Below are 17058 nucleotides of genomic sequence, written 5' to 3' on the forward strand. Positions count from 1 at the left end.
GAGAGTTTAAATGTGTAGGGGCAGCCAGAGACAGGACCCCTCGGTGCATGTCTCCATCCCCACATCGTATTATTATTATTATTATAATAATAATAATAATTATAATTATTGTTATTGTTATTATTAATAATCTCTATACTGCCCATACAGTGATGGAGGCTTCTACACAGCCTCAGTCTCTGAAGCTTCCCTTCATGGAGGCACGTAGTGGGCAGGTTTTGTTTAATCATATTCATAAAACACTGTAAGCAATGTGAGTCAGTCACTAGAAATTATGAATATGACTTTTCCTGACACATTTTCCATCAAATATTGCCATCATAGCAGCTTTTGGTTCGTTTTAACGTTATTTAAAAAGCTCACATGTGGCCCTCATGATGCCTTCATGCGATCATCACTTCAGAATCCCTCTTTTTAATTCCACTTGTCATCAATAACATGGTTTTGTTTCATATCCTGAAACTGCTTCAAATCCAATGAAAGGTGTTCTTGTGTTGCATGGAAGCTTTTTGTACAGATTGTTTATCCCAGTCCGTACGGTGTCATATAATCTATCTAAATAATATATAATATATCTCTATGATATATAATATATCGATATGATATATAATTAATCTAAATAATATATAATATATAATATATATATATAATATATAATACATCTATATCATATTTAATTTATCTATATAATATATCTTTATAATATATAATATATCTATATAATATATAATGCATCGATATAATATATAATATATCCATATAATACATGATCCATCTATATAATATATATATAATATATAATCTATCTATATAAAATATATGATCTATATAATATATAATATATACAGTATATATATATATAGTATATCTATATAATATATAATCTATCTATATAATATAATTTATCTATATAATATATCTATATAATATATAATGTATCTATATAATATATAATATATCTATATAATATATGATCTATCTATATAATATATAAACTAAACGTCTGTTGTTGATTATCTCTACACAGCAGCATGTCATTTCTGTCTCTACGTGTCGCGTTCACACTTCTCAGCTCTCCGTCTCGCGCGCCGCAGAGCTGTGTGTGTGCACATCGGGACGGAGCAAAAAAAAAGGTCCCCCCCCCCCCCCCGGAACCCAAAGACTTTGGTTCCCCGGACGCTGCCCGGCGGGTCATGGGAATAACACCGCCGGATCGCTAGTTGGCATCGTTTATGGTCGGAACTACGATGGTATCTGATCGTCTTCCAACCTCCGACTTTCGTTCTTGATTAATGAAAACATTCTTGACAAATGCTTTCGCTTTGTCCATCTCGCGCCGGTCCAAGAGTTTCACCTCTAGCGGCACAACACGAATGTCCCCGACCGTCCCTTTAATCATGGCCCCAGTTCATGAAGAAAACCCACAAAGTTAGTTTGCCTCAGCAGCTGCTAAAGGAAGACTAGAGGGCCTTTAGATTGTATCATGGTGGAGTTAATGGTTGACAAAAAAGAGAAACATGTTCTGTTTAAACATTCTGTTTAGGATGAAGATATATTAGTGTTCCATATGGAAGAGAACTTCTAAATAACTGCTGAGTTGCAGCACCATTATGAATTTAAAAAGAATGTATAAATGTATATATCCGTCTTTTGTCATAAATCTTTATGTTCTCACAAAAATATACCGAGAATATTGGTAATATGTGATTAATCATGATTAATCCACAGAAACCTGTGATTAATTTGATTAAAAATGTTAATCGTTTCACTGCCCTAATATATATATAATATAAAATCTATCTATAATATATAGAGACATGAGCTGAAGCTGGAGGACCAAGTGGACTAGATTCAGCTTTTATAGATATATCCTCCATGTACTCTTGGAGCTCCTCAGTAGGTGAGCTGCTCTTCATGTGCAGTCAGTGGGAATGTCCCTGATGTGAAACACTCCCTCAGGAAGCAGCTTCACAGCGTCTCCCTCCTCAAGCCGGTTGCATCAGAAGCCGTTTCTACTTTCTTTCTTGGTTGATTCCACCGGATCGTCATAAACGTGCGTTGTTCAGTAACAACCTGGAATGTTAAATGTAGATGTGTAATCACGTGATCTGTCTGTGATCTCCAGCGTGGTCAACGCACGCTGCCCTGCAGCTGTGGATGGAGAGAGTCAGGACGAGGAGTCAAAGGCAATGAAGTCTCCGTGTTGATGGTGCTCAGCCCAGCTGTGTTTTAATACCCTTGGTGGAGGCGTTGCTCTGTAACAGCGTCATGTGAGCATCATGTGAGCGTCATGTGAGCATCATGTGAGCGTTATGTGAGAGTTATGTGAGCGCCATGTGAGCGTTATGTGAGCATCATGTGAGCGTCATGTGAGCGTCATCTGAGCATCATGTGTGAGTCATGTAAGCGCCATCTGAGCGGCACATGAGCGTTATGTGAGCGTCATGTGAGCTGTGAGCGTTATGTGAGCGTCATGTCAGCGCATGAGCGCCATGTGAGCGTCATGTGAGCGCGTCATGTGAGCGTCATGTGAGCTGTGAGCGTTATGTGAGCGTCATGTCAGCGTCATGTGTGAGTCATGTAAGCGTCATGTGAGCGTCATGTGAGCGTCATGTAAGCGTCATGAGCCATGTGAGCGTCATGTGAGCGTCATGGCGTCATGTGAGCGTCATGAGTGAGCTCATGTGAGCGTCATGTGAGCGTCATGAGCGTCATGTGAGCGTCATGTGAGCGTCATGTGAGCGTCATGTGAGCGTCATCTGAGCGTCATGTGTGAGTCATGAAACGTCATGTGAGCGTCATGTGAGCGTCATGTGAGCGTCATGTGAGCGTCATGTGAGCGTCATGTGAGCGTCATCTGAGCGTTATGTGAGCGTCATGTGAGCGTCATGTGAGCGTCATGTGAGAGTTATGTGAGCGTCATGTGAGCGTCATGTGAGCGTCATGTGAGCGTCATGTGAGCGTCATGTGAGCGTCATGTGAGCGTCATGTGAGCTCCATGTGAGCATCATGTGAGCGTCATGTGAGCGTTATTTGAGCGTCATGTGAGCGTCATGTGAGCGTCATGTGAGCGTTATTTGAGCGTCATGTGAGCGTCATGTGAGCGTCATGTGAGCGTCATGTGAGCGTCATGTGAGCTCCATGTGAGCATCATGTGAGCGTCATGTGAGCTCCATGTGAGCATCATGTGAGCGTCATGTGAGCGTCATGTGAGCGTTATTTGAGCGTTATTTGAGCGTCATGTGAGCGTCATGTGAGCGTCATCTGAGCGTTATGTGAGCGTCATGTGAGTTATGTGAGCGTTATGTGAGCGTCATGTGAGCGTCATGAGCGCCATGTGAGCGTCATGTGAGCGTCATGTGAGCGTCATGTGAGCGTCATGTGAGTGTTATGTGAGCGTCATGTGAGCTGTGAGCGTTATGTGAGCGTCATGTGAGCCATGAGCGCATGTGAGCATGTGAGCGTCATGTGAGCTCCATGTGAGCATCATGTGAGCGTCATGTGAGCTCCATGTGAGCATCATGTGAGCGTCATGTGAGCGTCATGTGAGCGCATGAGCGTCATGTGAGCTCATGTGAGCGCTGAGCATCATGTGAGCGGCATGTGAGCGACATCTGAGCATTATGTGAGCGCCATGTGAGCGTCATGTGAGTGCCATGTGAGCATCATGTGAGCGCCATGTGAGCGTCATGTGAGCTCCATGTGAGCGTCATGTGAGCGTCATGTGAGCGTCATGTGAGCGTCATGTGAGCGTCATGTGAGCGTCATGTGAGCGTCATGTGAGCGTCATGTGAGCGTCATGTGAGCGCCATGTGAGCGTCATGTGAGCTCCATGTGAGCGTCATGTGAGCGTCATGTGAGCATTATGTGAGCGTCATGTGAGCGTCATGTGAGCGCCATGTGAGCGTCATGTGAGCTCCATGTGAGCGTTATGTGAGCGTCATGTGAGCGTCATGTGAGCGTCATGTGAGCGTCATGTGAGCGTCATGTGAGTCATGTGAGCGTCATGTGAGCGTCATGTGAGCGTCATGTGGTGAGCCATGTGAGCGCATGGAGCCATGTGAGCGTCATGTGAGCGTCATGTGAGCGTCATGTGAGCTCCATGTGAGCGTCATGTGAGCGTCATGTGAGCGTCATGTGAGCGTCATGTGAGCGTCATGTGAGCGTCATGTGAGCGTCATGTGAGCGTCATGTGAGCGTCATGTGAGCGTCATGTGAGCTCCATGTGAGCATCATGTGAGCGTCATGTGAGCGTCATGTGAGCGTCATGTGAGCGTCATGTGAGCGTCATGTGAGCGTCATGTGAGCGTCATGTGAGCGCATGGCGTCATGTGAGTGTCATGTGAGCGTTATGTGAGCGTCATGTGAGCATCATGTGAGCGTCATGTGAGCGTCATGTGAGCGTTATGTGAGCGTCATGTGAGCGTCAAGTGAGCGTCATGTGAGCATCATGTGAGCTCCATGTGAGCGCCATGTGAGCGTCATGTGAGCGCCATGTGAGCATCATTTGAGCGTCATGTGAGCGTCATGTGAGCGCCATGTGAGCGTCATGTGAGCGCCATGTGAGCGTCATGTGAGCTCCATGTGAGCATCATGTGAGCGTCATGTGAGCGTCATGTGAGTGTCATGTGAGCTCCATGTGAGTATCATGTGAGTCTGAGCGTTATGTGAGCGTCATGTGAGCGTCATGTGAGCGTCATGTGAGCGTCATGTGAGCGTCATGTGAGCGTCATGTGAGCGTCATGTGTGAGTCATGTAAGCGTCATCTGAGCGTTATGTGAGCGTCATGTGAGCGTCATGTGAGCGTTATGTGAGCGTCATGTGAGCGTCATGTGAGCGCCATGTGAGCGTCATGTGAGCTCCATGTGAGCGTCATGTGAGCGTCATGTGAGCGTCATGTGAGCGTCATGTGAGCGTCATGTGAGCGTCATGTGAGCGTCATGTGAGCGTCATGTGAGCGTCATGTGAGCGTCATGTGAGCGCCATGTGAGCGTCATGTGAGCTCATGTGGCGTCATGTGAGCGTCATGTGAGCATCATGTGAGCGGCATCTGAACGCCATGTGAGCGTCATGTGAGCGTCATGTGAGCTCCATGTGAGCCATGTGAGCGTCATGTGAGGCCATGTGAGCTCATGTGAGCGTTATGTGAGCGTCATGTGAGCGTCATGTGAGCGTCATGTGAGCGTCATGTGAGCGTCATGTGAGCGTCATGTGAGCGTCATGTGAGCGCCATGTGAGCGTCATGTGAGCGTCATGTGAGCTCCATGTGAGCGTCATGTGAGCGTCATGTGAGCGTCATGTGAGCGTCATGTGAGCGTCATGTGAGCGCCATGTGAGCTCCATGTGAGCGCCATGTGAGCGTCATGTGAGCGCCATGTGAGCGTCATCTGAGCGTCATGTGAGCGTCATGTGAGCGTCATCTGAGCGTCATGTGAGCGTCATGTGAGCTCCATGTGAGCGTCATGTGAGCGTCATCTGAACGTCATGTGAGCGTCATGTGAGCGTCATGTGAGCGTCATGTGTGAGTCATGTAAGCGTCATCTGAGCGTTATGTGAGCGTCATGTGAGCGTCATGTGAGCGTTATGTGAGCGTCATGTGAGCGTCATGTGAGCGTCATGTGAGCGTCATGTGAGCTCCATGTGAGCGTCATGTGAGCGTCATGTGAGCGTGAGCTCCATGTGAGCATCATGTGAGCGTCATGTGAGCGTCATCTGAGCATTATGTGAGCGTCATGTGAGCGTCATGTGAGCGCCATGTGAGCGTCATGTGAGCCATGTGAGCGTCATGTGAGCGCCATGTGAGCGTCATGTGAGCGTCATGTGAGCGTCATGTGAGCTCCATGTGAGCCATGTGAGCATGTGAGCGCCATGTGAGTCATGTGAGCGCCATCTGGCGTCATGTGAGCGCCATGTGGCGTCATGAGCGCCATGTGAGCGTCATCTGAGCGTCATGTGAGCGCCATGTGGCGGCGCCATGTGAGCGTCATGTGAGCGTCATGTGAGCTCCATCTGAGCGTTATGTGAGCGTCATGTGAGCGTCATGTGAGCGTCATGTGAGCGTTATGTGAGCATCTTGTGAGCGTCATGTGAGCGTCATGTGAGCGTCATGTGAGCGTTATCTGAGCTCCATGTGAGCATCATGTGAGCGTCATGTGAGCTGTGAGCGTCATGTGTGAGTCATGTAAGCGTCATCTGAGCGGCACGTGAGCGTCATGTGACTTATTGTCGCTTAAAGGGAACAGGGCCTTGAGGTCTGGTTGCAGGTATTTGATGTTCGGGGTGTTTGAGTGGCAGCCGTCACACGGCGTGGTGGGCGGGGCTTGATGACCCGTCTGATACATCATCAGGAAATGTACTCGTCACACTTGACGGATCATAGAGGTCCTCGCCCTCCATCTCAACCCTCCGTCCGCTTAGAGCCGCTCATGGTTATTCCCTTTTCTCATCTCCTCCTCCTCCTCCTCTTCCTCCTCCTCCTTCGGTTAAATCCACCCATTCTGTAATTTCCTCTCCGCAGAGGCACTTTTCTTCCCCCACTCATCCCCCTCTCTTATTTACTGAGTGGAGAACAGGAAAGGTGGAATAGCGTGACAGTATTCCCTCCCTCTGGGTTCCTCTCTTCTCTCTCATTATTTCCCTCTCTCTGTCTCTCTCTCTCTCTCTCTTCCCGGTTGTATTCCATTTCGATATAGCCGCTCCCTATCCTCCTCCTCCTCCTCTCCTGCTCTCTCCGTTCTTCCCACAACGACTTCATCTGTTCTTTGGAAGCTTTGATGCACTAAAGAATGAATCATTCCGCTTGAGGAGGAAACGTGTCCTCGCTCAGCGCTCGCTTGACTAAAACACAATTGGCTCCTCTTAAAAATTGATGCTCAAACAAAAAGTTGTTGTGCTGCTTATCCATTTCTCTCTCTCTTTTCCCCTTCTCTCTCTCGCTCTTTTTCACTCGTTTGTTTTCTGAAATTCACCAGCGCTGCAGAACAGCGGCTCTGAAACGCCTGCTGCTGACACGGCCAAAACACCCCGCCGCTGGGAAACGTAGTTTCCATCCAGCCGCCTCATTTCCCAGGATGCTTCAGGCCTCCGGTCCGATAAATCAGAGGCTCTCGTTCCACAGAAATGCAAATGTTGGTGGTGGTGCACTTAAATTCTCCCAGAGATATATTACTGCCTCTTGCCACGTGTGTGTGTGTGTGTGTTTGTGTGTGTGTTTGTGTGTTTGTGTGTGTGTGTGTTTGTGTGTGTGTGTGTGTGTGCGTGTGGTGGAGATGTATTGCAGTCGACCGTTGGGAGTGCTAAAGCAGAACAGGGCGGAGTGAAAATCTCATCTCTGTGACATCAACAAATATTAAGCCAGTGGACTGAGAACGACTGGTTTGGTTCTGATGTAAATATATATAAATAAATAAATATAAATAAATAAATATTAATAAATATTGAAGCCAATTTCCTCTTTTTTTTTACCCGTTTCTCTCGACTTCTGCAGCGATTCATCCTGATGACTGGAAAGAAAAACACAAAGGGACGTGTGTGTAAGTGTGTGTGTGTGTGTGTGTGTATACGTATGCGCACGTTTAAGTGTGTGTGTGGGTGTGGGTGTAAGTGTGTTTGTCTGAGTGTGTGTATACGTATGTGCACGTGTAAGTGTGTGTGTGTGTGTGTGTATACGTATGTGCGTGTGTAAGTGTGTGTTTGTGTGTATACAAATGCGCACGTGTAAGTGTGTGTGTAAGTGTGAGTGTGTGTGTATATGTATGCGCACGTGTGTGTAAATGTGAGTGTGTGTGTGGGGATGTGTGTAAGTGTGCGTGTGTCTGAGTGTGTTTATACGTATGCCCACGTGTAAGTGTGTGTGTGTGTGTAAGTGTGTGTGTAAGTGTGTATATGCATATGCACGTGCATGTGTGTGTGCATGTGTGTGTGTGTATGTCTGTAAGTGTGTGTGTGTGTGTGTGTCTCTAAGTGTGTGTGTCTGTGTGTGTGTGTAAGTGTGTGTGTGTGTGTGTCTGTTAGTGCGTATGTGTGTTAGTGTGTGTGTGTGTAAGTGTGTGTGTGTGTTCCATGGCCGGACTGGGATCATAACTCAGGACATGAATCTGACTTCAGCCACGGACAATCTGCACACGCTCACAACTTCTCCGCTGACACGAGAAGAAGATGCCTCAAAGGTCACGAGAAGAGGTCAGAGGAGCTGACCACATTTATCAGGTTTTTAGATCTCAGGATCAACTCTCTGGATTACCTCGTGCTGAGTGGAGGGGGGTGTGTGTGTGGGGGGGGGGGGCTGCCGGTGGTGGGTGATGACAGACAGAGAGTTGCTTTGCTCTGATTGGCTGTGACCGATATGATCTGGGCCAATCACGTGTGGAATCCTCTCTCTCTCTCTCTCTCTCTCACACAAACACACACACACACACTTACCCTCTGAACTCACACACTCTCTCTTCTCTTTCCATTATCTCTCTGACACGTTTTGCTCGTTGGAACATGAGCAATAAAATATGAAAAGTATTTGATGACAAACGCTGTGACAGACGTCCAGAGGAATGTTTAAAATGTCCTCATGCCTGCTTCAGAAACTGTATCGACTATATATGCTAAAGGCCCGGGCAAAAAGAATACAAAGAGAGAGAGAAAGAGAGGGGAAGAGAGGGAGGAGGATGCGTCTCAGGCATCTTTGATTCTCTCAAATAAAAACCCTCTCCCTCTCAACGCCGCCTCGTTGTGCCAGCGGGGATTCACCGCCGCCGCCTTCAAAGTCACTTCTCCTGCCGAGTCGACGCGCCTGCTCTTTGCATAAGGGCTCATGTGTGTGTGTGTGTGTGTGTGTGTGTGTGTCCCCTCCTCATTTGGCCCTAACTCGGTGTCATAGACTCTCTCACCCGACCACCGTCTCGCTAACTCTGCCTCTCATGGCCGTTTTTTTGGCCTCCCCCGGTTTGTGCGAACTCGCCTGACCCCCCCCCCCCCCATTACCCATATGCGTTCTGCTCCCGTCGTATCCAGAAGCAGCGGATCATCCATCTGCCGTGAGAATGAGAAACGATAAATATTTCAACATGTTCAAAATGGCTTTGAAGACGAGGCGGAGCTTTGAAGCCTCAATGTCGCCGGCCCTTTAAGGCTTCATCGGGCCCAGGTTAGAGAGCACAGCACATTAATACATCATTAATACTGCAACACACACACACACACACACACACACTCACACACACACACACACAAACATTTAGCCGCCCAACTTTGTTGAGCGACTGTGTTGAAGACGATCACTAAGACGATGAGAGACAACCAGGACCCACTGAGCACGGAGCGGGACGCTGCCTCAGATACGACTTCCTGCTTTACAGCAGGAAGGAGAAGGCAGGAAGTGAAGGAGGCAGGAAGTGAAGGAGGAAGGAAGTGGAGGAGGCAGGAAGTGGAGGAGGCAGGAAGTGGAGGAGGAAGGAAGTGGAGGTGGCAGGACGTGGAGGAGGCAGGAAGTGAAGGAGGCAGGAAGTGAAGGAGGCAGGAAGTGGAGGAGGCAGGATGTGGAGGAGGCAGGAAGAGGAGGAGGAAGGACGTGGAGGAGGCAGGAAGTGAAGGAGGCAGGAAGTGGAGGAGGCAGGACGTGGAGGAGGCAGGACGAGGAGGAGGAAGGAAGTGGAGGTGGCAGGAAGTGGAGGAGGCAGGAAGTGAAGGAGGCAGGAAGTGAAGGAGGCAGGAAGTGGAGGAGGCAGGAAGAGGAGGAGGAAGGAAGTGGAGGTGGCAGGAAGTGAAGGAGGCAGGAAGTGGAGGAGGCAGGACGTGGAGGAGGCAGGACGTGGAGGAGGCAGGACGAGGAGGAGGAAGGACGTGGAGGAGGCAGGAAGTGAAGGAGGCAGGAAGTGGAGGAGGCAGGACGTGGAGGAGGCAGGAAGAGGAGGAGGAAGGAAGTGGAGGTGGCAGGACATGGAGGAGGCATGAAGTGGAGGAGGCAGGAAGTGAAGGAGGAAGGAAGTGAAGGAGGTGGGAAGTGGAGGATGACGGAAGTGGAGGAGGCAGGAAGTGAAGGAGGCAGGAAGTGGAGGATGAAGGAAGTGGAGGAGGCAGGAAGTGGAGGATGAAGGAAGTGGAGGATGAAGGAAGTGGAGGAGGCAGGAAGTGGAGGAGGCAGGAAGTGGTCCGACCAATAATAATAATATACATTATTCTTCTTATTATAATAACAAGTATTATTTCTTTATGTGTCCTATGTGTGTGACATGCACAGTCTGGAAAACAATATTGAATGGTTCATAATATCAATATTAATACTGATAATAATAACAATAACAATCATTATTATTGTTATTCCAAGTATTATTATACAAGTGTACTATATTCTCTGTATTGTTGGGTTATTGAGTCAGATCTCCTCTCCTCTTGTGGATGGATATTGATTATTGTTTGTTGTCTCTGGTATGATCATGCACACTCAAAAAAAAAAAAAGTTGAATCAACTTAAAAAAGTGAGGCAACCAGCTGCAAAGCCTTTTTGAGTTCACTCAACTAAGGGCTAATGTGTTGTGTCAATTTATGATAAGAAGTTCACTCAAAGTGATATCTTAAGTTTGTCAAACGTAACATTACTATTCAGACGTACTTATGTATTTAAGTTAACACTACTTAAAATATTACATTTGATAGTTACATCTACTCATGTACTTAAGTTCAGAACACTTAAAATATTTAATTGGCGAAACTTTAAATTGTGTGTTCTTGTAGATTAAAAACATACATCAACAGCACTTAACATTTTTTGTTGAGAAATGTTTTGTTGAGAGAACTTACTTTTAACTTAAAATGTTTTGTTGAGAGAACTTACTTTTAACTTAAAATGTTTTGTTACTAAATTTCACAGCCCATTATTTGAGTACACTCAACATTCTTTGCAATGTTGCCTTCATTTAAATTAATTAAAAATGTACACCGTTTTCTTTGGAAAAGTCAACAGTTAAAGAAAACAAACTTCTTCAAACACAAAATGTTTATTAACAATAACTAAACATTTGTTTGCATAACTATATGAATTCCAGGTGTCAACACTTGAACATAGACAGCAGAGGGTCAACATCCTTAAAAATTAAAATGGCTGCATAAAGAAAAAAAAAGAAAAAAATCTGTTTTGTGAATCCAAAATCAAGGCCTTGAAACAAGCTTTGGAACATGGTTGTGACACGTGTGTAGCCCCCCCCTAAAGCACCAATAAGCAACAAGTAGCTTATTCTGCGTCTGCTCTCCACGCTCCTCTCATCTCCTGTCTGTCCAGCTCCTTTATGGAGACAGACTCAGATAAACAACACAGATCATCATCAGCTGGACTGATTACCAATCTGATTACCAATCAGTCCAGCTGATGACAATCAGACACCGTTCCCTGAACCACACCCCCGCTCCACCCACTCTGCAGCCGAGCCTTAACACCGCCTCTTTTAAATTTTCATTTTTTTCCTTCCCATTCTGTAACAATACAATTTAAAAGTCAAAAGAATTTTTTATGCAGATTTTAAAAACTAAAATATACCACTTTCAAGAGTCACCTCCTACACATTAGTATTATTGTATTTCAATCTTCATAGTCTGTTAAATTAAATAAATAAATTGAGCAAAATACAGGGAAACATTTGCTCTCACGGTACAGGCTCCCTTTAATTCAATAAGTGACAAAAACCTGAACTGGAGCAAATCTGCCATTAAACAATGGACAATATCCTTCCAAATCTAATCCATATCTAAATATAATAAACAAACAATGGTATCAAAAACCAATGTATTTTAAACAGGGGCTAAAGAAAATATTTGTATATTATTTTATTATTTAAAATATAAGATTAAAGTAGTATATATATGTATTTACATATATACAGGACTGTCTCAGAAAATTAGAATATTGTGATAAAGTTCTTTATTTTCTGTAATGCAATTAAAAAAACAAAAATGTCATGCATTCTGGATTCATTACAAATCAACTGAAATATTGCAAGCCTTTTATTCTTTTAATATTGCTGATTATGGCTTACAGCTTAAGAAAACTCTAAAATCCTATCTCATAAAATTTGAATATTTCCTCAGACCAAGTAAAAAAAAAGATTTATAACAGCAAAACAAAATCAAACATTTGAAAATGTGCTTCCAGGTGTTTCGAGTTAATTAGACGATTCAAGTGATTTGTTTAATACCCTACTAGTATACTTTTTCATGATATTCTAATATTTAGAGATAGGATATTTGAGTTTTCTTAAGCTGTAAGCCATAATCAGCAATATTAAAAGAATAAAAGGCTTGCAATATATTCAGTTGATTTGTAATGAATCCAGAATGCGTGACATTTTTGTTTTTTTAATTGCATTACAGAAAATAAAGAACTTTATCACAATATTCTAATTTTCTGAGACAGTCCTGTATATATGTATTTATATATGTATTTGTATATATATATATGTGTGTGTGTGTGTGTGTTTACTGACATGCATGCGCAGTGGCCTTAGTTACCTCAGCAGATGCCCAAACCACTATATTACGTTTTCTCAACTTAACATTTTAAGTGGATTCCACTCTTTATTAATGAAATTGACATTTTGAGTTAGTTCAACTTTTTTCAAAGTTGACTCAACTTTAAAAAATGTGTTAGGACAACAAATTTGAAGTTGGGCTTTTTAGAGTGCATGTGTTCTGTGGGGCTGAACCTTTGTTTTTAAGACATGTGTCAAACTTTATTAATCATGTGACTCTGTCGTTGGGTAACTTCTGGTCTCAGTTGCTCAGTTTTTTAAATGCATGCAATATAGTATATATTTTAAATACTTGCTCTATACTATCAAATCAAAATGGAGTCATCTTTCATATCAGCGTGGCCAGAATTGAGGGACATGTTAACGCGCTCATGAAGATGCATCAGAATCTATTGTTTCCTATTAAAACCTCATTAGAAGTCGTTTTTCGACGTAATGTAGCACTATATGTGTTTTGATATAAAAACCAATAAACATAATAAACACAATACACACATGAGCACACACACTCAGGAGATTCAAAACACTGCTAATATCTTTAGATAATGAAACCTTATAGAGCAGACTGGAGATTAGATTGCCACCTTGTGTGTTGTGTGTGTGTGTGTGTGTGTGTGTGTGTGTGCATGTGTGTGTGTGTGTGTGTGTTCCTACCTGCATCATCTTGATATAGAAGCTGCTCTTCGGGTTAGCGCGCTGCCTTCAGGGTTTAATCAATACGTTGTTGTTGTTTTTGTTGTTGTTGTTGTTTTTAAGATGACACATGCTGATTTTTGCCGTGGCAATAGTCAATCTTTTCATTTTCTCCGTTCCACATCCGACCGTTTGTTTCATGCGAGGCGACCGGATGCTCACAGCATGTGTGTGTGTGTGTGTGTGTGTGTGTGTGTGTGTGTGTGTGTGTGTGTGTGTGTGTTGGGGGGGGGGGGGGTCTTGGTGTGAATACTAACTGCGCTGCTCGAAGGACACATTATTTTATTTTATTTTCATGCTTTCTATTTTAGGATTACAAAAAAGTAATAATAATTGTAATTTTTTGGGACACGATCTCCTTTATTTATTATTAATGTGCTGATATTTACACAGCTGCAGAATATAAGTGTTTCCTTCTATTAAAACACAACATTATTCATAAACCCCGTGCTACAGGAGGTACTCTCTGTTTATGATGGGATACAAACCTGGGGGACAAACAGTTAATAACACACAACATGCTTCAGGCTGTCATCTCAAACACGTTGTGAAATATGATTTTAAAATATGTTTTAAATCAAGGGAACTGTTTAAAATTCTGATCTGATGGAAATTACAGTCGACAGATTAAAGTAGAGAATGAAGCAGGCGTGTGTGTGTGTGTGTGTGTGTGTGAGAGAGAGAGAGCGAGAGAGATGATAAACAAATAGAGGAAGGAGAGGTGGAATGAACAATCACTGCTGTGTGCGTTATTCCTCTTCTCTTCTCCTCCCTCCCTCCTTCCATCCCTCCATCTCTGCCTCTCGCTGGAGGAGGTGTTCCCTCCTCCAGCGTCAGATTAAACTTAATCATTTAGTCGGTGTTGTAGTACATCAAACAACAACCATAACGCCAAAACATAAATAAGCTGCAGCCTCCTTCCCCTCCGAGGCCCGCAGAAGGAGAAAAGAAGGGAGGAAGGAGAGGGGGATGTACATTTGACTATATCTCATTATTCAGCCATTAGCTCGCTTCTTTCGAGGGAAACGCTGCTTAAAGGAAATATCCTCCCTACAGCCGAGCTATAAATTAAATTAAGCCGTTGCAGCAGCTCTGTGATTTCTGCCGAGGCATTGAACACGCGGCTAATTGTTTATGCTGTAATTGTTTCTGAAATAAAAGTAAACCTTTTTTATTCTTTTTTTCACCTTGTAAGAATGAATATTATTATCAGCCAAACGGTACACGGGGCACACGCACAACATTCTGGATTATTTTCGTTTTGTGTGTGTGTGCGCGTGTGTGTGAGTGTGTGGGGGGGGGGGGGGGTAAACCAGCCCATGCAGCAGCTGCTTGTGGCGCGTCCTCGTAACACTGGACTCATGCAGACCGGAGTACCGCACACTGACAGTGATTTACTAATGTACCGAGGAGGAGATCAATGGAGTCTTTGCATATGCGCCAGTGATTTATCCCGGTTCCCCTGCGCCGCGGTGAGCCGGCCGTCAGCGCCGGAGTCCGTCCTGGAGGGGTTAGCGGCGTGGATCAGCTGCTCTCGCGGCGCTCTGTGTTCCTCCCATGCCCATTTGATGTTAGAATACCCCGGAGACTTCCCTCCTCCCTCCCCCTATCCTCCTCCTCCTCCTCCTCCCACTCCGCGGCACTCCTCTCCCCTTCAAATCCCTCCCCTCTTCTTTTCTCCAATCGCTCCCTCTCTTTCCTCAAGGACCTCCCAAACCTCCTTTGTCCCGCCTCTTCCCTCCTCCTCCCCCCGTCCACACTCTTGTCTCCCCCCCCCCCCCTCCCTCCTCCTCCATCCCACCTTCTTTCATTCGCGTGCCTCGGCTTCTCCACCTCTTTCTCAAAGTAAACAGAGGAGAGAAGCAGGAGCATCCCTTTGCCCGTCTGCACACATCAGATTCCCACGCACGCACACACACAGTCACACACACACACACACGCGCAGGCACGCGATCCGCCCGAGGCTTCAGTGGTCGTGTGTGTGTGTGTGCACGTGTGCGTCTGCGCAGGCTTCCCTCGTCTGAAGTAGTAACTCTCTGACTGCTCGTCATCGCGGCCGCCGGCAGAAGCTCAGAAGTCCAGAAGGGAGGGCACAAGAAGTAAGGACAGAGAGAGAGAGAGAGAGAGAGAGAGAGCGAGGTTGAGAGGTGAGCGCCGCTGTTCCTCAGTCCTATGAGTAAGGGGTCCCGTCTCCACATGCTGTGCTCCATGGCGAACTCCGGCTGTGTGCTGCTGTCCGGGTCCGGGATGTTACCCCACTCTTTGCAATGCCCCCCTGCTTTCCTCTATCTGCCCCAGGTAAGAAGGAACTAATCCCCCCCCCCCCATCCTCCCCCCCTCCCTTGAATGCATCCTCTCTTCCTCTTCTTCCACTTCTACATTGTGTTGTTGCTTCTCTCTCTCTTTCTCCCTCATCCCTCCGTCGTCCTGTAGTCGTACGCACGCTTCCCCAAAGAATGTCTCCTTTAAAAAATAATAATAGTGCATTTAAAGAACCAGATCGTCCATGTGTGGTGTGTGGAAACTTTGATGAACGTCGTCATCACTTGCTGGTAAACTTCTCTCCATCACGTGGCTCTCCTCATCTCTCATTGATGAACACATGGAGCAGCCCTCCCCACCCCCACCCGCCTGTGTGTGTGTGTGTGTGTGTGTGTGTGTGCAGTGGGCAGCAGAACAGGGACAGATGTCGGCTCAGAACACAATTAGACAATAGAACCCGGCGAGTGCTGGAGTGGCTGCGTCTCTATTAATTGTGCATCTTTTTTTAGTCAGTTATCTGTTTATTCACCATAAAAGTGACACGGCATCGGTCAGCGGCCGTGTGGCACGCCAGCTCGTTGAAGCATGCGTGTGTGTGTGTGTGTGTGCGTATGTGTGTGCGTGTGTGTGTGTGCGTATGTGTGTGTGTGTGTGTGTGTGTGTGTGCGTATGTGTGGGTGTGTGTGTGGGTGTGTGTGCATGTGTGTGTGCGTATGTGTGTGTGTGTGTGTTTGGTTTTACTACGGGCAGCATGTGCGGTGGCAGTTGGATCTTTCCTCTAGACACTTTTGTTATTGCGAGCGTATAAAATATGATCAGACTGAGGAGAGATGCCATAGAAAATATTACCGGCCACGTCCAGACTCCAACTAGCCGCCACACGTCACCTTTACAGGGCGGCCCAGACCGCCCGCCTGCTGGCGCGCACACACACACACACACACACACACACACACGCGTGTACAAGCACACATGCAGACAAACTCATACAGATGGAGCATGCACCAGCTGGGATCCACACGCACACACACACACACACACGCTTCATGCAGCAACACAAACACGAGTCCTCAGGGAAGCAGTCTGTTAGCCGTGTGTGTGTGTGTGTGTGTGTGTTCATCTATTTGCTTACATTGCTCAGGAACACACACTGAAGAGCCTCTTACACGACACAAAGTTGCAGTGTTTTGTTTCTTAATTTTTCTTTTCTTAGATATATATTTCTGTGTGTTGCCAAAACAACAGACAAAACAACCCCCCCCCCCCCCCCCCCATGTGGACTGTGGGATGCAGACGTGTGTAGCGTGAAGGAATCTCTTTGCACTGCGGCTGCCCGTGACGCCGGGCCACGGCGCCGGGCTGAGCTCACACGCCTCTGCGTCTGTTTCCCTGAACGGCAGAACGCCTCCGTCTGAGCGTGGCGCCGCTTCTCTTTCCCTTCAACCCCATTGCATTTGGACTTAGTTCCTCTCTTCCCCCGGTGACACCCCGGGGACACCCCGGTGACGTCAGCCGGAGCCTGAAGGACCCCACACAGCCTTCCAGTGCCACCCAGAGCTGGTGGAGGAGGTGTGGTGGTGCTCTCATGCTG

General features: G+C 46.0%; 1 protein-coding gene across 2 annotated transcripts in view; it reads left to right on the forward strand.

The window, feature by feature from the left end:
* LOC130203340 (RNA binding protein fox-1 homolog 3-like) overlaps window positions 1-17058 on the forward strand; it is a 178728-nt gene that overhangs the window by 44206 nt on the left and 117464 nt on the right. The window contains exon 1 of one of the 2 annotated variants that reach the window (XM_056429425.1): window positions 15422-15503. The exons of the other annotated variant lie outside the window; for it this stretch is intronic. Coding sequence (XP_056285400.1) covers window positions 15453-15503 — 51 coding nt within the window. The 5' untranslated portion in view covers window positions 15422-15452. Of the gene's footprint in view, window positions 1-15421; window positions 15504-17058 lie in introns of those variants that run through there. 2 annotated transcript variants of the gene reach the window in all.

The sequence above is a fragment of the Pseudoliparis swirei genome, chromosome 13 (assembly GCF_029220125.1).
Source record: "Pseudoliparis swirei isolate HS2019 ecotype Mariana Trench chromosome 13, NWPU_hadal_v1, whole genome shotgun sequence".
Taxonomy (NCBI): Eukaryota; Metazoa; Chordata; class Actinopteri; order Perciformes; family Liparidae; genus Pseudoliparis; species Pseudoliparis swirei.